This window comes from Eurytemora carolleeae, unplaced genomic scaffold, assembly GCF_000591075.1.
Source record: "Eurytemora carolleeae unplaced genomic scaffold, Eaff_2.0 scaffold1343, whole genome shotgun sequence".
In the NCBI taxonomy this organism is placed as follows: Eukaryota; Metazoa; Arthropoda; class Copepoda; order Calanoida; family Temoridae; genus Eurytemora; species Eurytemora carolleeae.
The window spans coordinates 18,418-45,757 of NW_019397306.1; the positions used below are offsets into that span (position 1 = coordinate 18,418).

At 34.4% G+C, this 27,340-nt stretch overlaps 1 protein-coding gene across 2 annotated transcripts in view; it reads right to left on the reverse strand.

Annotated features, from left to right (window-relative positions):
- The window catches only part of LOC111713410 (fibrillin-2), a 28,871-nt gene extending 12,384 nt beyond the window's left edge, over positions 1-16,487 (reverse strand). The window contains exons 1-15 of one of the 2 annotated variants that reach the window (XM_023488258.1): positions 16,407-16,487; positions 13,526-13,847; positions 13,253-13,369; positions 12,920-13,089; positions 12,325-12,431; positions 11,458-11,557; positions 11,066-11,180; positions 6,264-9,334; positions 5,682-5,751; positions 5,426-5,577; positions 4,545-4,621; positions 2,696-2,805; positions 2,136-2,330; positions 927-1,870; positions 469-589 (exon numbers count right to left, since the gene is read on the reverse strand). In XM_023488258.1, coding sequence (XP_023344026.1) covers positions 469-589; positions 927-1,870; positions 2,136-2,330; positions 2,696-2,805; positions 4,545-4,621; positions 5,426-5,577; positions 5,682-5,751; positions 6,264-9,334; positions 11,066-11,180; positions 11,458-11,557; positions 12,325-12,431; positions 12,920-13,089; positions 13,253-13,369; positions 13,526-13,658 — 5,482 coding nt within the window. In that variant the 5' untranslated portion in view covers positions 13,659-13,847; positions 16,407-16,487. Of the gene's footprint in view, positions 1-468; positions 590-926; positions 1,871-2,135; positions 2,331-2,695; positions 2,806-4,544; positions 4,622-5,425; positions 5,578-5,681; positions 5,752-6,263; positions 9,335-11,065; positions 11,181-11,457; positions 11,558-12,324; positions 12,432-12,919; positions 13,090-13,252; positions 13,370-13,525; positions 13,848-16,361 lie in introns of both variants that reach the window. The other variant, XM_023488257.1, reaches the window with a different exon arrangement.
- Between the last annotated feature and the right edge of the window lie 10,853 nt (positions 16,488-27,340).

Consider the following 27,340-nt stretch of genomic DNA (forward strand, 5'->3'; position numbering starts at 1 on the left):
GGGTTTAGTTTGTGCCAAAGACTCAATTCTTCTGTTAAAATTTTTTATGTAAACTTAGATTTTAAAAAGTTTGTATATCTATGCTATTGGTATTTTTATATAGATCATAAGTTTATCCCTGTCTGAGTAGTCTGTGTTATGCCGCGCTGTTTGAACTTTTACTTTGTGATTTCCTGTTTTCTCCCCAGATTTACCTTTTTTATCCAGACATCTACACAGGAAACTACCAAGGATATTTACCTGTTGTATCCAGCTTGTATCCACCAGGACATCTACACAGGAAACTACCAGGGATATTTACCTGTTGTATCCAGCCAGGATATATATACACAGGAAACTACCAGGGATATTTACCTGTTGTATCCAGCTTGTATCCACCAGGACATCTACACAGGAAACTACCAGGGATATTTGCCTGTTGTATTCAGCCTGGACATATATACACAGGAAACTACCAGGGATATTTACCTGTTGTATCCAGCTTGTATCCACCAGGACATCTACACAGAAAACTACCAGGGATATTCACGCATTCAGCATTACCAGAACAAGGATTAGTTCCAAGCAAACACTCATTCCGGTCTATACACTGCAGAAACAAGGAACTTAATATTTGCACTTATTCAAAAAGGTTTCTGTCAATTTTTTATTTAGGATTGTAAAATTTAAAGAATTGAATCTTTGCCACAAACTCAAATTTTCTAATCCCTATATCTTTGAAACCTGATAGTCTAAACCTATTATATTTCAAACTTGTTATTTGATTTAATATAATACATAGTTTAAAGTATTCAAGATCTACGACATCGGGTTGCAAAGATATAGAGATTAGAAAAGTTGAATTTGTTTGAACGACTCAATTCCTCTGTTGCACAGAGTGTCGTGGGTGAGAATTTAAATTACTCTGTTAGGATTAATTCTTGTTCCTGGTGTGAATCTTCATCAAACTCATATCCAGGATTACAATCACACTTGAAGCTACCGATTGTATTCATGCAGGTTCCATGTTGACAGGTTCCAGGCATTAGCTCGCATTCATTTATCTCGGTCATGCTCCCGGTCATAGGATCAACCATTAATCCTGGTCCTCCCAGACCACAGAGCTCCCGGTGGTTCTTGGTTCCCTCTCCGGGACATTTCTCACAAGTGTCACCCCAACCTGCTCCCATAGAGCAGCAACACACCATTCTTGTTTGAGGACGGGACATTGGTGCAGAGCATGTTCCGTTTATATGTTTCATATAACAGTTTTCCTTCCTCATGTCTACACATTCCTTACCATCCGGAGATAACATGTAGCTTAGAGGACACTCACATTCATATCCTCCCTCCGTGTTCACACACACACCTGGAGAACATAAACTAGGGGTTTCAGCACACTCGTTTATATCTACACACATCATGTGAGCATCGTCTAATCTGAACCCTGATCTGCAGGTACACATGAAGCTTCCGAAAGTATTGCTGCAACGGCCATGATCGCACAAGTTTACCATATCCATACATTCATTAATATCTTCTAGGATAACCGTCTCCTCGTTAGGTTTAAATCCATTTCCTCCTGGACACACTAGTTTATACTCTTCAGTACCTGGAGACGGACATTCTTCACACTGTGGTCCCCAGGCCTTCCCTGAACCACAACAACATGCTGAGCGTCCTGTCTCCTCACCCAACCTTCTCCCGCATACGTTCTTCCCTGTTGGAGATGTCATAAACTCCAGGAAACAAGCTCCTCGTCTCTTGTCTACACAACCGTTCCCAGTAGGGAGTTGATCAAACCCTGGAGGACAGATACAATCATGTCCACCTTCAGTGTTTATACATTCTCCATACATACAAGACTGAGGGTCTTCACATTCATTTATATCTAAACAAATAAAAAAATCAAGAAAGTTCATTTATAGATAATATCTAATGTATTAAAAGATAATCTTTATGATAAAGCTCTTTGCTATATTATAGCTGGCCAAACGGCTGACCAAATTGGCTGACATTTTTTGAGGGAACCCTTGGGTATTTGATACCCTGGGGGTAACAAAGGCTTAACAAATTACACGGGCAACGCCGGGAACTTTAGCTAGTCTTTAATAAGTTTAAACTCTTAAATTCAGAAAATGAAAAGATATTTGAACCTGTGCAGTTTCCTCCAGTATTATCTAAGATGTAACCAGGATCACAGATACACTCGAACCCTCCCTGTGTGTTCTCACATCGACCAAACACACAGAGATTATCGAACATGTCACATTCCTCAATATCAACACAGTGCTGTTCATCTCTACTGGAGGGATGCATGTATCCCATATTGCAATCACAACGGAACGATCCTAAACATTAAATATAATTGGCTCATGATCGTTTTCATCGACTGATTGTCATTTACAAAGTCATTGTCATGATTTTATGATTATTGCCATTCTCATGTCAATTTCAAGGGTATTGTCATTTTTATGGGTATTGCCATTTTCATAGTTATTGTCATTTTTATCATTGTAATTTTCATTGTAATTATTGTAATTGTTACTTTTCTATTTTACTTTTACTTTTTATTTTTGTTTTCATTGTTATTGTCATTGTTATTGTAATTGTGATTCACATATATTCATTTTTATTTCCCTTTTTTCTAACAATGTGTCGACATTGTTATTATTATTTTTTTGTAAATATTATTGTGATTGTGATATTAACCCACCTCCGTAGTTGACACATTTTCCATGTTTACAATGTGATGTATCCTGAGTACACTCATCAATATCCTCACAGTTATATCCATCTCCTAGAAACCCCTCATCACACTCACATCTAACAGAATACAATCAAATCAAACCAAGTACAAAACTGAAAGGGATTTAGAGAGAAAAGAAAGGCCAGCCACAACAATTTCTCGTCCGAGCCACATTTTACTCATTTTCTCGTCCGAGCCACCTCGGAATTCTCGTCCTTCGATTATTTTGTGGTTAAAAAGTTTGCAATTCTTGAAGATAAAACTATTTTTTAAAAATCTGGCCACGTTAGGACATAAAATATGGATGGACTTAAGTATTGCAATGATTATATCATGTTGGAATCTTCAAACCCATGAGAATGATCTCAAACTTTATTTAGGTAAAACTTAAATCTCTTCTTCCTCCGTAATGGCTAACCTTTGTAATATAAAATAAATAGCAAAATATTCGGCATACCTCTGCCTATAATTTTCCCCATGGAACCACCCGGAAAAAATCTATGGTTTTAACTATAGTTAACAAAAAAGATTGAAGTTCTATAAACTTGGAATTATTTGCGGCATTCTACATCAGGAATATCTAAAAATGCGCGTAAAAAAGGTGAACATTTTTAAAGAAGATTTCCTTGAAATTAATCAATTAAAACTTTTTTTTCGATTTACAAAAATTTGATATTTCATTTATGCCCTAATGTGGCTTGATTCTTAAAAAATAGTTTTATCTGGAAGGATTAGACACTTAAAAAAAAACAATATTGAAAGGAGGAGGATTTAGAGGTGGCTCGGACGAGAAAATGAGGAAAATGTGATCTGACGAGAAATTGTTGTGGTTGGATTTCCTCCCCTCATATAGATATTAAAAAGAATTGAATTTTTGTCACAAACTCAAGTTTTCTAATTTCTTTATCTTTACAATCTTATGGTGAAGAATTTTGATATTTCAATAAATTCATAGTTTGAAATATCGAATGTCTACGACATTGGGTTGCAAAGATATATAGATTAGAAAATCAGAGTTAGATATTCTCAATTCCTTTGTGTCGCTTCAAGGTATAGTGAACCTAATTTTAAAGGGACCATTGATTTTGGCATGTCCGATTCACAATGTTACCCTTATCAGCTTTTTCTTATAAAGTATACATATAATTAATAGAAAACCATTTGTTTTTGAAGACTGATTAAATAAATAAATAAATAAATAAATAATAATTTAGATATTTTTATTAGAGTGCACCCCTTTCGTGCCCAGCAGGGATAACTAAAGTTGAGCTACTTATCTCTCATATTAAAAGTTACCAAAGTCAAGATCAAGCTATGCAGATTAGCGCTATTTCACTCAACAGTTTTAACCTCAGGAGTGTGTGCCAATTAAATCACATTTTATTGAAGTCTATTTGGATTCAACGCTGAATGTCAAGTGATCGATTAAAACGTTATTCTACAGAATAAGATTTAAGATTTAGAATTAGTAAAAGAATTTATAAAACTTGATTAATAAAGATTTTGAGATTTGTGATTTAGGAAGTAGGATTACCTTACCCACAGTCTCCAGGACAAGGTACAGGATAATAATTTATTTATTTATTTATTTACATCGCACGCAAAAATCGATGAAAGCATTTCAATTTCTTCTTATTTTAAAAATAAGTGCTTAGTACAACAAGATTAAGAATAAGTGAGTTATAAGTGAGGTAAAAGGCAAGGCAATGTGACACTTCTCGACCAAGGGCAAAACCTGGCAACCCGTAAAAGTTGGCCAATTTCTTCCGAGTTTGTGATTGTAAAGCTCTTTTATAAAAAACTCTTGAAAAAGTACCTAAATCCTCCATCTGTGTTTATACATTGAGCATCTTGATCACATCCACCGTTATCCTTCAGACATTCATTTATATCCTCAACAAAATATCTTCAAGATCTGTTAAGATATTTTATGAGAAGAATGACGTACTGGTTCTGGTTCACAACAAAACTTAATTTTAACAAGCTGTTGATTTAGATGTTTTAACATATTTTGTCCGTCGCAGTGCAATTAAATATGAATTCTTAATGAAACTTTTGTTCTGACCAACTAAAAATCGTGTCTTTTTAAACCTCTAATAAATATCTTGTTTAATATCTGTTAAATAATTTTTATATATTGTTTAATAAAAAGTCTTCTTCACACTACAATACAAATGTACAAATGTTTGTATCCCGAAAAAGCCCAAGGCGCCTATATTCTAATTTATGTTGCATATTCATTAAATATTATTGCGTATTTTAGATTTAAGACTACTTTCCTAAACAGATACATAATATGTATTCTAGAGTAAGGTTTACCTTATTATGTATCCGAGAGTAAAGTTTACCTATACTATGTATCCGAGAGTAAAGTTTACCTATACTATGTATCCTAGAGTAAGGTTTACCTATATTATGCATTCTAGAGTAAGGTTTACCTATGCTATGTATTCTAGAGTAAGGTTTACCTATACTATGTATTTTGGAGTTAGGTTTAACTATGCTATGTATCTTATAGTAAGGATTACCTGTTCTATGTATCCTGGAGTAAAGTTTACCTATACTATGTATCTTGGAGTTAGGTTTACCTATGCTATGTATCCTATAATAAGGATTACCTATTCTTTGTATCCTGGAGTAAAGTTTTCCTATACTATGTATCATGGAGTTAGGTTTGTATCCTAGAGTAAGGTTTACCTGGCAATTAAAACCATCTCCAGTAAATCCTTCTCTGCAGATACAATCATAGGATCCATTAGTGTTCTTGCACTCTGCAAACGGATCACAATGATAGATATCCAACTCACATTCGTCATCATCAATACAGCCGTCGGCCAAGGATTCTTGGACTGATGAACAAATGCTTTAAAATGAAAATACTGCAATTGACTGGAATATTAATTTAATTTTCTTTTCATAAATAATGTTTATTTTTGTTTTAAAAGCATGTTTCCTGAAAACCCATCATCGCACAAACATTTGTAGGAACCTAGAACATTCTCACACTTTCCGTTCAAACAAACCTAGATAGTTCAAATATATAAATCACAGATTTCATGGAAGTTATTAAATTTAAGGTTTTGCTAAAATGGATAATATCAGGAAATGCTCAGAATATCTCAATTATCTCAATAAGCAATACAATCAAGTGAATCTTAATGCTTAAGGAGTCAAAGGAATCATATCGTTTTCGCCAGAAAACTCAGGTTTCTTTTAGGTTTATTTTCAACATACAATGATAACCAGAAAAAATGTATTAGGAAGACCACATATAGAGATACTAAAGCATATTTGATGTTATTACAAAGCAAATAGTTTTAATAGACACAAAATTCACAAGCAACCCGTGATTTCTGGCAAAAAAACATTGTAAGATAGAGAAACGACAATTCTGGTGCTCAGGGACCTCTTTGTGCGGTACCGATAAACTTAATTGTTTTTCTATTTCAGAAAACTAGGACTTTATATGTATTTGCTAATTGGTGAACAATCCTTCAAGTATTAAATAATTTAACTGAATGAAAATTAAACTTACATCCGGGTCAATTATGCATTCATCCAGATCTATGCAGGATGTTGCCTCCGATCCCATCATTAAACCCCCCGAGCATACACAGGAGTAGCTTCCAGGAGTATTCATACATTTCCCTCCGTTACAAGGATCTGATAGTGTCGTGCACTCGTCTATATCCACACAACTCCGTCCATCCAGTAAAAGCATGTACCCGGAGTTGCAACTGCATGAATACGCACCAGGAGAGTTTATACAAATATCATCACAACCTCCATTGTTATTGGAGCATTCATCTACGTCCTGACAGGATAAACCTCCTCCAACCTGACTGTAACCTTCATCGCAGATACATTGGTAGGTTCCCATCATATTCTCACACACTCCCTTTGAGCATATTCCACTCGTTCTGCTACACTCGTCCACGTCTTTGCAATTTCGTCCGTCACTGGTTAGTTCATGACCGGGAGGGCACTCACATTCAAAGGATCCTGGAGTATTAATACATCTTCCTCCTTGGCAGAGAGATCTATCTCTCTCACACTCATTTATATCCATACATACTTGCATCATCATCAACATCTCAAACCCGGCATCACAATCACATGTGAACCCACCCGGGGTATTTAGACAGATTCCATTCCCGCAAACTCCACGCATTATACTGCATTCATCTATATCTACACATTTAATTCCGTCCTCATCTAGAACATATCCCTGATTGCATCTACAGCTGAAGGATCCAACAGAGTTTTTACATCGTCCATTCATGCACATATCAGGGAACTCGGTACACTCATTTACATCAGTCAACTCGACATATCCATGTCCTTTCCGACACAAGCTGTCAAAATCTTGGGATCCAGGTTTAGGGCATTGAGTACACTTGTTTCCCCAGGCCTCTCCAATAGTACAGCAACACATTTCCTTTTTATACCGACCCTCTAACTCTCTTCTACACATCCCAACCCTGTAATCAAGGTAACATGATTCTTCTCTTGTGTCTGTACATTTCAGTCCCGTTTCATCTAGGGTTAGTCCTGGAGGGCAGGAGCAGGTAAAACTTCCATCTGTGTTTACACAACGTCCGCCCTCGCATAGATTCGGATCCATCAAGCATTCATTAATGTCAAGACAAGTTTTCCCATCAGTTTTTGCCATTCCAGGTAAACACTCGCATCCAGACCTATCACAAGGCTCACAAGGACTACCCCAACCTACTCCTACAGAACAGCAACACTCAGACTTTAGAGTTAGGCTTGAGAGGCTGTTCTCACACTGCCCGGAGGTAATATCTGTCCAGCAAGTTCCTTTCCTTGAGTCAATACAGAACCTTCCTGTAGAGTCAAGTACAAACCCAGAGGAGCATTCACATCTGTAACTGCCCTGAGTATTGATACAGGTTCCACCGGAGCACGCGTCCTGATTCAGGTTCCTGCATTCATCCTCATCCTCGCAGAAATGATTTTTCTCATTATAAACGGTTCCGGTTGGACAGATGCATTGAAAGCTTCCAAGAGTATTCTTACACTGACCTCCATTACAGATTAATGGATCCAGAGCGCATTCATCCTTATCAACACAACTCTTCCCTGATACATCAACTTCATATCCTTGGTTGCATATACACCTGTAGGATCCGATCAGATTCTCACATGCTCCTTTTCCACAGATTTCAGGGTTCTGAGCACACTCGTTGATATCATTTCCTCCGTTAGTAAACCCAGAACCATGAGGACAGAGCTGATTAAACTCAGATGAACCTGGAGTAGGACAGGCGGAGCAAGGATTACCCCAACCCATTGGATGAGAGAAGGATGCTGTACAACAGCAACATGTTGATTTAGAAACCTGGGTTGAGGATGGATTAATGCAACGTCCATCTCTGAACATTGCATAGCACACCCCTTGAACTGTCTCTGTACATGTCTTACTATCAGGACCTAAAGAAAACCCTGGCAAACACTGGCACATATATCCACCCTCGGAGTTAGTACAACTCCCACCCTGACAAGGGTTACTGGCACATTCGTTCACATCCTCGCAGGTCTTTCCGTTGCTTGCTAACTGATATCCAGGATCACACATACACTTGAAGCTTCCATCCATATTCACACAGCGTCCGTTTTCACACATTCCTGCTTGAGAGCATTCGTTGAGATCTCGACAGAAACTACCATCAGATGAATGTTCAAAACCGTCCTCACATAAACAGACGTAGGATCCAGGGATATTCTTACATTGGCCTTTCAAACAAATCATTGGATTCTCATAACATTCATCCACGTCAACACAGCTTAATCCTGATGGAGAGATTTTGTATCCAGGTTTACATTCACATTTGAAAGATCCGTCTGAGTTTGTACAGATTCCGTTGGAACACATCCCAGTTTGTCCGCACTCGTTATGATCTATACATTGGGTTCCATTGGAGCTCGGATGGAAACCTAAAGGACACAAACAGTCAAACCCTCCGTCACGGTTTCGACAGGTTCCTCCTGAACACATTCCTGTCAGACATTCGTTCTTATCCTTACATTGTCCTGACGCGGTAATTTCGTATCCGTCCTTACACTCACAACTATATCCGGAGTCTGTGTTAATACAAACTCCATTATCACAGAGATCCTGGCGTAGAGAGCACTCATCAATATCTGACGGAGACAATATAGAGAGAGCTTCCTTACAAAGAATATTAAACTCACTGGTTCCCCGGGATGGACAGGGCTCACATAAATCTCCAGGATTGAATTTCCATCCTTCTCCCATAGTCTGTCCGCAGCAGCAATCTATCCTTGAGAGCTTAAAGCTCATATCATTGACACACTGTCCAGCTGCAGTAAAGGATGTGAAGCAGGTTCCCTGTCTTCCGTCCAGACAAGATCTTCTATCCTGGGTAGAGATAAAACCAGGTTGACAGATGCAGGAGTATCCTGGATCCATGTTTACACATCTACCATTGTAACAAGAGTTGTTTCCAGTCTCACATTCGTCCTCGTCAACACACTCATGGTTCTCATCTACAACAGTACCTGGAGGACACTCACAGGAGAAGGAACCCACACTGTTTAAACAAACTCCACCGTTACATAATCCTTAATAAAGTTTGATATAATTTCTCATTCATTTTCAGAATTTATTTAGAATAGATAAATATTATTAATATTAGGAGATCACATGTGTTCTTCTCACTTTTTGTCAATTTTTGCGCCCGCTCCGTTTTATGACCTTAAACACGTCAACATTTTGGAAATGGGTTTAAATCTTATTTAAGTACTTTCATTTATTAAGATGTAATATGTAAATACAATGTCATAACTTAATGTCACGTAATATCAACAAAGGAATTAAGTCTTTGTCATAAACTATGATTTTCTAATCTCTATATCTTTGTAATTCAATGCCGTAGACCTGAGATATTTCAAACTATGAATTCTGTTAGATGAAAAAATCTAAGGTGGGAAAAATATAGGTATTAGCAAATCAGAGTTTGTCACAAAGACTCAATTCCTTTCATTTGTTTTCTTATATGATCCAAAATGTATGCATAATAACAGGACTGATAAATATTTCACAATTTTCTTAGAGTTTAAAACAAACTTAGTAATTCAGCAATTTGTAAATATAGGTTTATTATAAGAGTAACAATATTTGAGTTTACTCATAGGAAATGTTTGCGAAAAATAAAAGGGGTCAGACTGAACCCTAATCAAATTCGGATTCGCTCGCTACTAATGTTATTTCTATCTATAATGAGAGAATGATTGAAACGCTCTATAAATCTATGTATGGTCGGGGGCAGGGACATCCCACGCCCCTCCCCTAGAAAAAACTTCGAGTTAAGGTATAGGGTTGCAATGCATGTTCATAGTCCAATTTTTCAAGGTCAGTCTTTAAAATAAAATAATTAGACCGCTAACATTAGGGAGGTTTTAAAAATGTCAAAAAGAAGAAAGGGTAAATGTAAAAAATAAAAATAAAAAGATCTTGGCTATTTTCAAAATTATTTTTTACATGAACCTTTACCTTTCTCTATTCTATATCCATATTCATTAAAAAATCCTTAAAATTACCATGCCTTTAAAGAGAGTGTTCGAGAAAACTGAAAGGGGGTACAGGCTTAATGCGATAAAAAAGCGCTTTTGATCGCTACTAATCTTACTTCTATCTGTTGCGTCTATAAGGAGAAAATTGTTAAAAACGTCTCATACCGAATAACATAGCGTCCATACAAATTGAGAAAATTGCAACATACGAATTAGACCGTAAATAAATCAATTTAATTTCAAACAAATCATACAGATATTACAACCTTTGTCATCGATTATCTTTCGCCACATTTGTATATAGTTGATTTTTCATAATATGTTGAGATTTTATTTTTTTAAATAATATTTAGCTTACAACTTGTTTTCGAACATTCCTGGAAAATATGAAAATGTCGTCTTCATTAGCTAAAATCCTCGGAACAGAAAAGTAATGTTTTTATAAGTAACTCTCAGATCATAACAATTAAAACATATTATGAAAAATCAACTATATACAAATGTGGCGAAAGATAATCTATGACCATAGGTTGTAATATCTGAATGAGTTGTTTAAAATTAAATAGATTTGTTTACGGTCTAAGTCGTATGTTGCATCTTTCTAAATTTGTATGGACACTACATTCTTCGGTATGAGTCGTTTTTAACAAGTTTCTCCTTATAGACGCAACAGATAAAAGTAAGATTAGAAGCGATCAAAAGAACTTTTTTATCGCATTAAGCCTATACCCCCTTTCATTTTTCGCGAACACTCCCTTTAAAATAAAAAATTTATCTGACCTGGTATAGCTTCACATTCATCTATATCCATACACTTCCCGGTGTGGACATTTTTGAGAAACCCTGTTTTGCATTCTAATCTATCAGGACATTTCTCACAAGGATGTCCCCATGCCTTTCCTGATAGTTTAACAAATTGTTTCTTTAACTTTTCTTCATTTTTCTCTACAAGGTTTAGAAGAAAATTAAAAATAAGGTTTCTTAAAGTTTCCGAATCCGTTTCAAGGAGATTAAAATAAGTGCTTTCTGGGTGCTTTCTTCAATAATGAAATATCTTAACATTTGAAAATACTAAGATTATGTGGTTTATAGTTAAAATGATGTTCGGAGTTTTTAGTTTTATTTTCTATAATATACGATTTATTAAGAATAGATATAAATTGGCGAACAATCTTTCCTATAGTAGCACAGCAGAGCTGCCGTGTGCAAACTACACCCTGGAGAGAACCTCGACATTGTCCGTCCTGTATCCGTCGGTAGCAAGGACCAGTTCTAAATTAATCCAATATAACTTGAAATGAGACCATCCAAGTTTTTGAATTCTGAAATCACATTCCGGTATTAAAATATTCTCCCAGATACCTGTATTCTTTTACCCAGATACCTGTAATCTATCCCCCAGATACCAGTAATCTATCCCCCGGATACATGTAATCTATCCCCCAGATAACTGTAATCTTTACTACGGATACCTGTAATCTATCCCCAGATACCTGTAATCTATACCCAGAAACCTGTAATCTATCCCCCGATACCTGTATTCTATCTCCCGAATACCTGCAATCTATCCCCCGATACCTGTAATATATCCCCCAGATACCTGTAATCAATCCCCAGATACCTGTAATTTATCCTCCAGACACCTGTAATCTATCCCCAAGATACCTGTAGTCTATCCTCCAGATACCTGTAATTTATCCTCCAGATACCTGTATTCTATCCTCCAGATAACTGTATTCTAACTCCTATATACCTGTAATCTATCCTCCAGATACCTGTAATCTATCCTCCAGATACCTGTATTCTATCTCCTATAAACCTGTAATCAATCCACAAGATACCTGTAATCTTTCCCCCCAGATACCTGTAATCTATCCCCAGATACCTGTAATCTATCCCCCAAAGAACTGTAATTTATCTCCCATATACCCGTAATCTATCCCCCAGATACCTGTAATCTATTTCCCATATACCTGTAATCTATCCCCCAGATACCTGTAATCTATCTCCCATATACCTGTTATCTATCTCCCATATACCTGTAATCTATCTCACAATATCTTCCTGTGTAACCATAAACACAAGCACAGCGGTTGGGCCCAATACATCGTCCACTATTCTTACAGCTCCTACTACATACAGGATCCTGAACAAGTAAATGAAAAATATTATTCCTACAGGTATTTACCAACGTACCAAGTGCAAGCAACAAAAATGGTAAGTTTTAAAATAAATGATTCATTCAGATGCAAAGGAATTGAGTCTTTGCAACAAACTCTGATTTTCTAATCCCTAGATCTTTAGATTCCAATGTCGTAGACCTTTGATATTTCAAACTATGAGTTCTGTTAGATCAAATAATATAAGTTTGAAATATCAAAGGTTTACGACATTGGGTTTCAAAGATATAGGGATTAGAAAATCAGAGTTTTTGACAAAGAATCAACTCCTTTATTATTATATTCCAGCCACAGTGCTCGGCCTTTGAAAGTATTAAATCGAATCTTAATTCTATCCTTAAAATTACATTGAAAGAGAAGTCAAAAAGACATATGAAACTAATTTGGGAGTTGGTTACTTTGAAAGAACCTACTGCTTGACGGTTAGTTGAGCTAGGATCCTAAGAAACTTTACCTGGCAGAATTCTCCTGAATATCCTGTTCTACAGATACATTTTCCTTCTGAACAGGTTCCACCGTTCAGACAGGTTGCTCTGCAGTCTCCTGTATCTCTAGCATCCCCGGAGCAGGTCGGAGATATCTTTCCATCCTCACAGATACAGATATTTGGTTTCACACATTTACCTAATTGTTAGAATAATTTTAATATTCTAAATAAACCTCGTTTCGCCTTTTTTAGGAAGCTAAGATGTTAATTTTTTTTCAGACAAAATCTATTTCATACATTTAATGAAAAAATATGCATCAAATGTTTATTTTTGTCTGGATATTAATTTTTAACCCTTACCATTATCTCCACAGTTATTATTACATATCGGAGACAGACAGAGTCCTGTCACCCCCTTGATCTTCCAACCAGGACAGCACTCACTTCGACTCCGGGTTCGACAAACATTTGGTCCTCCTGCTCCGACAAGAACCAAATGATTCATTGTTGAATAATTCTTAAAATTATGTTTTAAAGTGCTACTATTTGTTTATTAATGTTAAAATCTAAAAGTTTGTTTTTCCCAAGTTTAGCCAGCAATGGTTTATTAATTTAATAATTCTTGATCTGTTCCTGGAGAAACTCTGATGGACGCAGATTGTGAGTTTTCATCATCCGGGCCCTGATCTCCTCTTGATACATATCTCTCCCTACCCTCACCATAGTAGACGAGCAGGAGGAGGAGGAGAAATGTTTCAAGTCTCATATTTATCCACACTCAGTTTTAATAAATTAGGTCAATTGTTCCTCGTCTTACATTTGGTAAAGTTTGGTGAATGATTGCCAGGGTTGGACTTTGATACTCCAGAACTCTTTGCAGATTCATCATTTCATCTGAGAGCTCACATATTCAGTGCAGATGTACAACCCCTTCTAACATTATTCTATCCAAAACCTATCAAAAATATGTATTATTTTGGCTTGATAACACTGTTTTAAAGATATTTTTTACTCTTATACTGATCCATGATGCCTAAGACCTATTTATTGTTGTCATCATTAAAGTATATTTCGCCCAAAATAAATTATTCTCCGATCCTTGCTCATGATACATGATCCTTACTAAACTATTCTTGTTTTAGTATTCTAGTTCTCTATTCTTACTAAACTATTCTTGTTTTAGTATTATAGTTCTCTTTTCTTACTAAACTATTCTTGTTAACTAGTATTCTAGTTCTCTATTCTTACTAAACTATTCTTGTTTTAGTATTCTAGTTCTCTATTCTTACTAAACTATTCTTGTTTTAGTATTCTAGTTCTTTATTCTTACTAAACTATTCTTGTTTTAGTATTCTAGTTCTCTATTCTTACTGAACTATTCTTGTTTGAGTATTCTAGTTCTCTATTCTTATTAAACTATTCTTGTTTGAGTATTCTAGTTCTCTATTCTTAGTAAACTATTCTTGTTTTAGTATTCTAGTTCTCTATTCTTACTAAAATATTCTTGTTTTAGTATTCTAGTTCTCTATTCTTACTAAACTATTCTTGTTTTAGTATTCTAGTTCTCTATTCTTAGCTAAACAATTCTTGTTTTAGTGTTATAGTTCTCTATTCTTGCTAAACTATTCTTGTTTTAGTATTCTAGTTCTCTATTCTTACTAAACTATTCTTGTTTTAGTATTCTAGTTCTCTATTCTTATTAAACTATTATTGTTTTAGTATTCTAGTTCTCTATTCTTAATAAACTATTCTTGTTTTAGTATTTTAGTTCTCTATTCTTGCTAAACAATTCTTGTTTTAGTGTTATAGTTCTCTATTCTTGCTAAACTATTCTAGTTTTAGTATTCTGGTTCTCTATTCTTACTAAACTATTCTTGTTTAGTATTCTATAGTTCTCCAGTATCCCAACTCCTAATCTAGTATTGGATTTCAGTATGTTAAGGTTTAGCTCCTTGAATAAGAGAATATCCCTGAAATCAAGACTCTGCTAAATGCATCCTACTGTCTACAGGATATCTATATGTAGAATCATGAACGCACGTTTGCCTGACTACTAGATACTAATGATTTGAAAAGATTTAAACGAATTTAGATACAAATTTTAGTAAGGGGAAATTATGTACTAGACTTCTAGGACGCTTCGCGTTTTTTTTCTTCTAGCTTTAGCTTTTTATCATTGCTCTTGAAGCTGTCATTTTTATTTGTAAATCGTATCTCAAGGATTTAACTGTTTAAATTTGCATAGTATAAAAAATATTAAATATTGACATTTATTTCCAGGTAAAAATTTTCATCTTTGGCATTCCACAATCCTTCTCTGGGGTCATGTGAGTTTCCTCACAACATTTGGGTCCAACCAGTTCGGACTTTTGACGTTAATTGGACAGACAAACAAACATTTATAGTATATTAAAAAAAAGAAAAAAAAATTTAGCTTCAATAATCAAAGTCTTCCCAAAAATCAAGTGATTTCTTATAATCGAATTGTTCTTCCCGTCCTAGTAGAATCTAAGTGTGACAATGTAAAAATTTCGAAATCATTCTGAATATTATTTTGCCAAAATAGCAATAAAATATCTAGGGATAAACTGTGGACATTTTTTTCATAATTATAAAAATAATTGAATTATATGCCAAACAATACACCTTAGATAAGGCATCAACATCTAGATACATAAGCATTAAGTTTTTAGGATCTATAGCCCAATTTCTTTCTCTGACTATAAATTTAGTAGATGACACCATTATCCTTGAGCGGAATGAAACAATTTTTTCGATTTTTTATGATTTTCTTGTAGCAACAATTTTAGCGATTAAATTTTACTTTTCAATCGAACATTTTTTCTTTTTTTCTTTGTAATTGTAAATCTAAAAGTTTTGAGGACCAATTTATAAAAAAAATAAAATCGACATTTTTTCTAGGTAAATCTTTTAACCTTTAGGCTTTCATAAACGTTTCCTAGGGTTATGTGAGGTTGTCACAAAAATTTTAGCCCAATAGTTTTAGTCGGTTTGACGTTTTTTGGATACAGACAGACAGACAAGCCAAGTTAATAAATAGATTAATTAAGTTCTGTACAAACAATTTTTCGATACTGATAATTTTACCGGAAAAATTATAAAATTGTAACAAAGTTGAACCAAAGCCGGGCCGGTTTATAAGGTATATTATTTCTAGATACGTTTTTTTGATACCTTAAACTGGTTTTATGTATAGTTTCAAAATAAATATATAAACTATATTTTTTATCCTTATCGTAAAATGAAAATTGGGGGTTTTAATGCTTTTTTATGCATATCTTGTCTTAAAATTAAAATTTTCGAATTAATTTTAAAAAAAATTTCCAACCTAAATAAAATAACCACGGCAATTTCCTCCAGGCCTTTTGTTAAAATTAAAATACTAAAAATTGTACATACAATCCCTTGGACACTAAATACTTATTATAATTAAGACATTCTCTTATACCTGAATTGAATCCGTTCGTTGTAGGTTTATTTACTCCGTATATACCTTACACTATAGGAACTAGAGAGACTGTAAGAGAGAAGAGCAGAAACTAACTGGAACCCGGAGAAGGAAGGGGGAGATGCGCGGAGCTAGTTCTGTTTTCTTATGTGATGGACTCATGGAGAAAGCATAAAAGGATCGGCACCTAACCCAAGAAAATCGGCGTATATCTCAATATTTTATCTTAAAAATATTTGACTTAAATATTGAATTTATGACTTAAATCCAGAATGTTTTATACATGGTGTTATTATGCATATTTAAATGTAAGACTATGCCTGAAGTACAGACTAGGGTTGGGTTCCTATCAGTATCATCTCCACCATATGTGAGGGATGCAAAGAGAAGGGTGGTGGTGTGAGGGGGGGGGGTACTGAACGGAGTAGAAATAAATATTCACATATTTGCAAGCAATGTAAACAGGGGAACGGTATGCTAACTAATAAATCGCCATGGGAGGAAGAGGAGGGGGGGTGTTCTAGTAAATTCTAGTTTATTCTTAATCATCAATATCATCAAGAGTGTACATAATTTGTTTTCATTCATTGTTAAATACAATTTGGACTTAAAGATTTTTCAATGTGGTTAAAAACGCATGATTTCTTGTAGTAAGTACATTTTTCAGTGGTGATTTATATAGATATACAATTACAAAGATCAGCACACTAATAACAAAGATCAGTACAATAATTACAAAGATCAGTACAATAATTACAAAGATCGGTACAATAATTACAAAGATCGGTGCAATAATTACAAAGATCAGTACAATAATTACAACGATCAGTACAATAATTACAACGATCAGTACAATAATTACAACGATCAGTACAATAATTACACTGATCAGTACAATAATTACAAAGATCAGTCAAATATTTACTATTACATATGCTCTACATTCCGCCCAAGCCATCTTTAAGGGAAATGTTTGCAAGATCCATGGAGAATGGTTTTTACCAAATTTTGTTAACAAAAACATCGAATAGAAATACCCAATTCATTCGTAATTTTATCATTTTCTTTGCAAACACTCCCAGTAATCATTTGACCTATTTTCTTCTTTAAACTCGCCTGAAAAGATCACGTATATACACACACATATATATATATATATATATATTTGGTGGGGACATTACCCAAAACAGTGTAAACTAATCTCCACAATTGCTATATAATTGTAATATGTATTGTTAGGAATAAAATATATCTTATCTTATATGTAACCCATCAAATCAAAATACTTGTTAAGGCAACCCTTGTGAAAGATTTATTTAACGCGTCTTCTCATCAGAGTACAATACTAGGACCTGAGCTTAACCCATGCATGATTCTATATTCTATACACAACATTATTGTTCATAACTCAACCCTTTTCCATAGGGGGGGCAGTTATAATATGTTGGTGTGATAGGGAAAGAAGGAGTAATGCTATAGAGGAGTAGGGATGTATATATTGTATGTAAGGAGAAGTAGCGATGTATATTGTTTAAGGAGGAGTACTAAGAAGGGATGTATATTGTATATGGAGAAGTAGCGATGTATATTGTTTAAGGAGGAGTACTAAGAAGGGATGTATATTGTATATGGAGACGTAGGGATGTATATTGTATAAGGAGGAGTACTGAGTAGGGATTTATATTGTATATGGAGACGTGGGGATGTATATTGTATACGGAGAAGTAGTGATGTATATTGTACAAGGAGGAGTTTGGAGTAGGGATGTATTATATTGTATATGGAGACGTAGGGATGTACATTGTACATCCCTACTCCTCCTTATACAATATACATTCCGACTACTCCTTCTTATACAATATACATTCCTACTCTTCCTTATACAATATACATTCATACTCCTTCTTATACAATATACATTCATACTCCTCCTTATACAATATACATTCCTACTCCCCCTTTTACAATATACATTATATTTTATAAGGAGCAGATAGGATGTATATTGTATAAGGAGGAGTAGGAATGTATATGGAAGGGTAGGGATTTATATTGTATAAGGAGGAGAAGCGATGTATATGGAAGGGTAGGGATGTATATTGTATAAGGAGGAGTAGGAATGTATATGGAAGGGTAGGGATTGAAAGGACGGCTAGGGCAGTATAAGGACTCGAGTGGTAACGTGGTGATTGGAGTAGGGTAGATAGGGTATAAGAAGGCTATGATAGGAAATGAGGGGAAATAGGGGAAGGAAGATTAAGGGAAGGAATGGGAAGGGAAGGAAAGGGAAGAGAAGGAAGGGGAAGAGATAGGAAGGGAAGGGAATGGGGGGAAGGAAGAGAAAAGGAGTAGAAGGAAGATAGAGTGGAGGGGAGGGAGAAGGTATTAAAATTATTGTTAAACAAACCTTTGAATAAAGCTAATCCTTGATTCAAAACTATCTTTTCTTCCTTAGCAGGCTTTTTCAGCTCTAAACCGAAGATAAATCCTCCATTGTATACTTTAGAAAGGTTAAAGGGAAGCTGGTGTGAATCACTGATGGAACTCTTTAAATGGAGGTTCAATTTATGTTAGTATGACAATTTCTGACGGTAAAGAAATAAAAAATTTTATAATATATGTTTTATTATATTTTAGTTGTTTTTGCACGTTTTAGAACAATACAGGTTTAATTAGGTATAGTATCCTACCCTTCCTTCNTCAAAACTGCATTTAATGCAATTGAGTCAAGTCATTATATATATATATATATATTTACTTCCCTCTATCCATTCGGAAATAAAGGAACTGAACACTTGTCTCTAATTTTGTATATCTGTTTAACTTGACATTTAAACCTTTGATATTTCATAGTATGATTTCTGCTAGAATAAAAAGTCTAAAAGCCAATAAGAACAAGTAAAATTATTAAAGAATATTGATCATTTGTAATAGAAACATATTTGATATCTCATATAACAGCATATTTGATATCACAGATAACAGCATATTTGATATCCCATATAACAGCATATTTGATATCACATATAACAGCATCCAATATATCATCTAAGCAATCCTGTAGCAAGAAGTAACAGCATGCAAGTAACAGAAAATAAGAGACTATAAAAGCCTGTAACAGCAGGTAACAGCAATTAACAGCAATTAACTACTAGAAACAGCAAGTACCTAGTATTTTCCTCTTTGGTCTTGAGTACCTAGTATTCTCCTCTTTGGTCGAGGGTACCCCAAGTATTTTCCTTTATGGTCCAGGGTGCCCAGAGTATTCTCCTCTTTGGTCGAGGGTACCCCAAGTATTTACCTCTATGGTCTAGGGTACCCAGAGTATTCTCCTCTATGGTCCAGGGTACCCAGAGTATTCTCCTCTAGGTCCAAGGTACCCAGAGTATTGCCAACCCTACCGGGTGGTCTAGTTGGTAAGGTGACACTTCAAAACTTTGCAAAACCAACCAGAGTTCAGAATATAGAATTAGGAGCATGAGTTCAGAATACATGGATTTAGGATTTTAGAATACATAGAGTTAAGAGTTAAGAATACACATTTAAGAGTTCAGAATTCAGATTTAGGAGTTTAGAATACAGAATTAGGAGCAAGAGTTCAGAATACATATTTAAGAGTTCAGAATATAGAATGCATAACCAGAATATTCTACAGAAACAACCTGTGTTCAGAATCTATATATATACTTTTCTTTTTTCTGTTTGTTTGTTTCCAATAAACGACAAAAAGGGCTGAACCAATCAGATCCAAATTTTGTGTGGGACCTCATATGACCCATGGAAGGTTTTTGCATGATCAGATTTACAAAAAAATGCCTGAAAACATTTGTATTTCAATCAAATTTTGAAAATCAACGAAAAAAAAATATAAATCCGCAAATTATTTTTTGCTTTATCGAAGAGAAAAGGCTGAAAGATTGAGCAACTATTATTAGAAGTTAAAATAGAAGATGGGCGCGAAGCGCCCTGATAACCTGGTACTATAGATTTACGGAAAACAGAATTAAGAACATGAATACTCAGGCCTGATATCTCACTTCTAAGCCTTAAATTATGCAATCTTTAGAACTTTTTAATCGCCATCATCCCCTTTTTTGGAATCAAAAACTGTCCTTGCTTGGGTCTCAATTCAAATGCAAATCAATGCCTATGTAAAGCAAGATAAAGGTATACATAAGCTTGAAGTAATGCATACAAGCATAAAGCCAAGTCTACGGAAGGAACAGCCTTCTTCGTATAAAAGTATATTCATGAGGGTATTGTCTGTATGAATTGAATTTTGTGTACAGGGTGATCAAAATAAACATTATTCTGGAAATTCTCATACTTAAGGTGTCCATATAAATATAATATTTATTTCAAGAAACGCATGAGAGGTTAAAACTTGTAAAAAAGTAAAAAAGGGAATATTTTTAATATTTTTATTCTCATGTTTTTTAGCCTCCCTGTATACATATATATACATATATATATCGTCTGTATTTAGATTTGGCAAGATGTCAGAGTGGAGCATGCTTTAATAGATTTCCTTCATTAATCCAGTTGGAACCTTACATAGGTAGGTTACAGACCAATGATTATATAGATAGGATAGGATACAGCAAGGATTATATAGATAGGATAGGATACAGCAAGGAGTATATAGATAGGATAGGATACAACAAGGAGTATATAGATAAGATAGGATACAGCAAGGAGTATATGGATAGGATAGGATACAGCAAGGATTATGTAGATAGGATAGAATACAGCAAGGAGTATATATATAGGATAGGATACAGTAAGGAGTATATGGATAGGATAGGATACAGCAAGGATTATATAGATAGGATAGGATACAGCAAGGAGTATATAGATAGGATAGGATACAGCAAGGAGTATATAGATAGGATAGGATACAGCAATGAGTATATAAATAGGATAGGATACAGCAAGGAGTATATAGATAGGATAGCTACAGAAAAGCTAATTTTTTTACTATTATAATACTTTAGAGTACTAGGTACAACACCCCTATCTTCTGTACCTTTAAAATATACATAAAGGGTTACCCACAAAGGATGAGACTTCAGAGACGACTGTACGGAATTAATACTGCCTGTTTTCTTATTTTCATGATTCCATTCGTCGGAAAAACATCAAATAAGCCATTTAAAAACGTTATTCAGGACAGAAGACTTTTTAAACTTGGGATTGTCAAATCTTAAGAGTTTCAGGTCGTCTTTACATTCTCATTCTTTCTAGGTAACCCTGTACCTTGAGTTTATCAATCCTATCTATGGAAAGGTTGAAATGCACGGTGGACTAGGGCCCATGGCTCAGATTACACTGCATAAAATGTTTCTCATTTATTTATTTAAACAGATAGGTAGATCATGAAAATAGCAGACATTACGAAACTTTTATTGGAAATAGCTACGCAAAACTAAATAGAGCTAAATTTGTCGGTGTTGATAAAAAAACAATTAAATCTTTTTTTTTCTCAAAGACTTAAATTATCATCTGATCTTCTGATCACAACGTCTCCAGGATGTCAGGACTACATGTTTAAAACATCTAACTATCTGTCTATCTGTCTATCTATCTATCTATCTAACTATATATCTATATCTATATCTATATCTATATCTATATCTATATCTATATCTATATCTATAGTATCTTTCTATCTATCTATCTATCTGTTTACACATTCCCTAGATAGCTTTTTGGTCCAACAAAGCTAGTTCATGACGAAACTACATTCCAAGATTCAGGGATTGCAAAAATTTAAATTTCCCTAAACTTACCAGCCTTGTATTCCTTGTATGCGACAATACAATCAAATGCATTAAGTAAAAACCATGCACACCAGCCCAAATGTTGCATAATCCAAGCCGGTACATCAATTTTCTGGTACCGGCAGCTCACTTTGATCTTGCAAGGCTAAATTTGTTGCAAAAAACCTGCTGGGTCGACTTTACACTTGGTAGTTCAGACTAGACCGTACGAGTGAATGTATGTACTGTACATATTGTACCGGCTCGGATCTTGCAACTCAACTCAACTCAACTCAAACAATCCATTTGTACAATTGTACATACTTTGCGCAACGTATTGTTGCATATCTTGATGATTTATCTGTTAGAAAAATTTTAGAGTAATAAGGTCTCTTAAAGGTTTTGAGTTTTTTGCCACAAACTCAATTTTCTAATACCAATATCTTTTCTCACTGTACCTGTGATATTTCAAATTTTCGCTATACTTGATCTATCAGAAATAATAGTTTGAAATATCAAACATCGTGGTGCATGATATGTGTAGGGGTTAAATTCAGAGAATTGTAAATGTTTTTTAATTGTAACAAAAAACATTCATGAAGAAAAATAATCATTATTTTTAATTTCTCCCTCCCCCCTCTCACTTTACCCCCCCCCTTCATCTCGCTGTCAGAACCCGGAGAGAATCACAATAGATTCAAAATATCATTTTCCCCTTGGGCGATATTTAATCTGATGTACAATTGTTGGGTCCAGTTCATAATTCAACTCCACGCGATTACAATTTAAGCTGCTCGATTACACAGCATCCGCGCGATTAAATTTCGGAAATGTTTTTGTGATATTATGCTTTTGGCATGATCAAACTAAAATTTGCAATAATTCCGGTTTCCCTTTTATCTGCAGAGTTTAAAGATAATTTTAATAAGGCAGGAAAGTTAGACAGTTTTTTTTTTATTTTTGTTCATAAAAACTTTTTCTGTAACAGCAGAACCACTCAACACGTCAAATTAAAAAAATCACTAGACGTAGAAATCTTACATTTATCTAATCATTTAAAACAATTAAAACTAGAAAAACTATAAGGTCACAAAGTCATACATGTAATTTCGCTTAAAGTTCAACCTTTTCAATTTACCTTAATTGGAGTGGTTTTCTACAACATGCACAGCCGTCGTTATCTCTTCCCTGCTTCAGTTCATCTACATGAACACCAACTACGCCACCAGGAGCAGTATCATGTCAATCATGCCAGGTCATAAAAATATAGAAAATCTGCCATTCCATAAATTTAAAGACTGCTGAACCAATAATTTATTTGTATTATTTTTTGTGAATGATAATCAATATCTTTTTTTATCTCGATAAAACATTATTTATTTATTTATCAATGTAATTATAATAAAAAGTATCATAGTTTTTCATGACCTGGTCATATTCAGCCTAACTCACTCATAATTTTTTGTAGTCTTAGACATATGCATTTTAGAAGTAGAAACCTGTTTGTCCTATCTTTTTAAACTATGCATTTCTCCACAATATTTTCGAACAATTTTAATCAAAATTTTGATGAATAACTCCCTACGGAAACATCCCCCCCCCTCGTCAAGTTGTGACCCTTCAGAACTTGTTTTTGATTCAAAGTTTTGAATTCCGTTTTATCTATGACAGTTGAGTTTAAAGTTTGTCAACAGTCTTCGTTGAAATATAAATTAAACCTACTTTTAAACCTTATCAAAAATAGTACAACAAAATATTTTTATTTCTAGATTTTAACGAAATAAAGGCGATTTCACTCTTTCAGGATTAAAATAGCCAAACTTCCAGAAAAAAGAATTGAGTTTTTGTCCCAAACTCTGATTTTTAAATCCCTTTATCTTTGGAACCGAATGTCGTTGACCGTAGATATTTCAAACTATGAATTCTATATAATCAAATAATCTAAGTTTGAAACATTAAAGGTGTAAACCATCAGGTTGCAAAAATATAGAGAGTAGATGATTTGAGTTTAAAGCAAAGGCATAGTTCCTTTCCAAGAAAACAGTATTTCTTTGATTGTGAACATTAAAAACAGTTTGATGTGGGACACACTGTATCTTGAATCTAGTTTTGAAATAGTTACAATATGATGTGGGACACCCTGTAAATCTTATTTCACGGTATGATTTGATTGCAAAAAATTAAACAAGCTTTATTTTAAAAATTTATTTCAGATTATCTATGTAAATTTTGATTCTTTTCATCTTTCTTTTTTCCCTTTCTTTTCATCTTTCTTTTATTCCCTTTCTTTTCATCTTTCTTTTTTCCCTTTCTTTTCATCTTTCTTTTTTCCCTTTCTTTTCATCTTTCTTTTTTCCCCTTCTTTTCATCTTTCTTTTTTCCCTTTCTTTTCATCTTTATTTTTTGACATTTTACCAGCGTTCTTTCGACAATTATTTAAATTTGTTTCCGAATATTTTAAACTTTTTTCCGTCTTTCTTCCAAAATTTAAAACTTTTTCCTGTCTTTTTACCGAAGTTTATTCCTTTTTCCTCTAAATCTTTATTCCTAAGGAACTGAGTTTTTGTCACAAACTAAAAATTTATAATTCCTATATCTTTACAACCTAGTGGTTCAAACCTTTGATATTTCAAACTTACATTATTTAATCTAACATAAATCATAGTTTTAAATATTAAAGGTCTACAATTATGTGTTTAGTAGATATAGGGTTTAGAAAATCAGAGTTTGTGGCAAATTACTTTCATTCCAATTTTCCCCTTATTTTCATATTTTTCCGGAGTTTTTTTTCTTTTTCATCCATTCCATTCCGTCAGCCACTCCACCCCTCCCCTCATCCAACCCTCCACCGATCTCCCCTCCCTCCTAAAAATAAGAGTATCACGTATTTCTAAAATTTCGCTTCTACATATCAAGCTCGGTATGCAGGGGAACCCATTTAAAAATCATATTCAACTAGACCGAAACCATCTCAAGGGGGAGAAGAGGGGTGGGGCGGATTATTACGGAGAGAATAGGAGGGGGGGCTTGATTATGCTCGGCAGAAGAAGAGGGAGGGGGGAGGGGTTGAATCTTGCAAATTTATAGGGCACCCTGCTAGGAGCTTATGAGGTTTTTACTTTAGATACAAACTGTTGAAACCGTTATACATATATACAGGCTTTTCTAGGGATGCTTAAAATGAGTAGATAGCTTCACCTGGGGTTTGGATATAGAAATTGGTTAAAGTTCAAATTTTGGACTAGATTTTTTTTTATAGCTTCGCATTTCAGTATTTTGGCTTAACATGGATAGATACCTTCACAGTTCAATATTAAGGCTTAATAAGGATAGACACCTAGATTTACCGTTCAATGTTAGGGCTATTTATGCGTAGATACCGTCACAGTTCAACAATAAGGCTTATTATGGGTAGACACCTTTACAGTTCAATGTAAGGACCATTTATGGATAGATACCTTCACAGTTCAATTTACTGACCAGTTATGAAAAGATACCTTCACAGTTTAATGGTTGGGCTGTACAATTTAATTTTTTGATTAGATTTGGGTAAATCAGGGAACAAGAATAAAGGGAAAGGAAATGGCGTTGGCCTGCCATGAGACAGTAAGTTGCACTGCTTTGCAAACTGGTTCCTTATCACACACGCATACTCTTTTGGTACAGACACACACATATAACTACAGTCAAGGAAAGTGCAGAACAATGTCGTCGATTATAATTAAGCTTGAATAACGAGTAGTTTGTTGTAAACTTTAATCAAATTATAATTCTTTGCATGGATATTTGGCTTATAGTGTTGACTTAAATATATAAATAATATATTACATGCATTTAAAACTTATTTTTAAGTAAACAATTAACAATGAACAAATGTACTCTCCTAGACTGTACAAATACCGAGATTCTTCTGTACTGTATAAACCGACAGTACATCTATTCGGTTCCTTATCACAAACGCACACTCTTTTGGTACAGACACACACAAATGATATTTTCGCCTCCTGGGGTATGATACTTCACTGCAGTTTAATGGTTGGGCTATACATAGGTAGATACCCTCACAATTTAATTTTTAGATTAGATTTGAGTAGATACCTTCAAAGTTAGATATGCAGGCTACTTATCAGTAGAAACCTTTACAATTCAATGTGTGGGCTAGATATGGGTAGATACCTTCACAGATCAATATGCATGCTACATATGTGTATTTGGTAGATACCTAAACACTTGACAGTTCAACGTTCTAGTTCACAGATCAATTTTTTCCAATATATGTGTAGATACCTTAACACTTCAATGTTCTGGCTAGAAACAGGTAGATACCTTCACAAATCAATGTTTGTACTAGAAGTGGGTAGATACCTTTACAGTTCAATGTTTGTACTAGAAGTTGGTAGATACCTTTACATTTTAATGTTTGTACTAGAAGTTAGTAGATACCTTTTCAGTTCAATGTTTATACTAGAAGTTGGTAGATACCTTTACAGTTCAATGTTTGTACTAGAATTGGGTAGATACCTTTACAGTTCAATGTTTTTACTAGAAGTTGGTAGATACCTTTACAGTTCAATGTTATGTACTAGAAGTGGGTAGATACCTTTACAGTTCAATGTTTGTACTAGAAGTGGGTAGATACCTTCACAGATCAATGTTTGTACTAGAAGTTAGTAGATACCTTTACAGTAAGGGAGGGAGGGGCTTTAACAATCTAATGTGAAAAAGTCCTTTTATATGCATCTTAGTTTTTGCACTCCGCAAATTCTGTGCACTTAATGTAGCTTTGTGTGCGCATTTGTAGTTTTTTTACGCGCAGACGTTGATAACAATTCAGATAATTCAATATAACAATCTTCAGGGTTTGGTGTGGCATTGTGCATTCTACAGTACAGTACTAGTACAGTGTACAATACTTCAGAGCCCAAAACTTAAGACAGGGTATCGTTATGAAAACCAGTTTTGAAACCCGGGTTTCAAGAATGGGGTTAGGCAGTTTTGTGGATATCAATATTTTTGTTGTGAAATATTATTTTATTAAGTTTCTTCATATTCTTCATTTTTTAAAATTTCTTAAATCAAAATCTACACAATTGCCAAGACCCCAAAAAGGAAACTCGGGAGTTTCGTTCAACGATACTCTTTTAAATTTCGGGCTCAGGGTTTGGTGTGGCATTGTGCATTCTACAGTACAGTACATACAGTGTACAATACTTTTTTAAA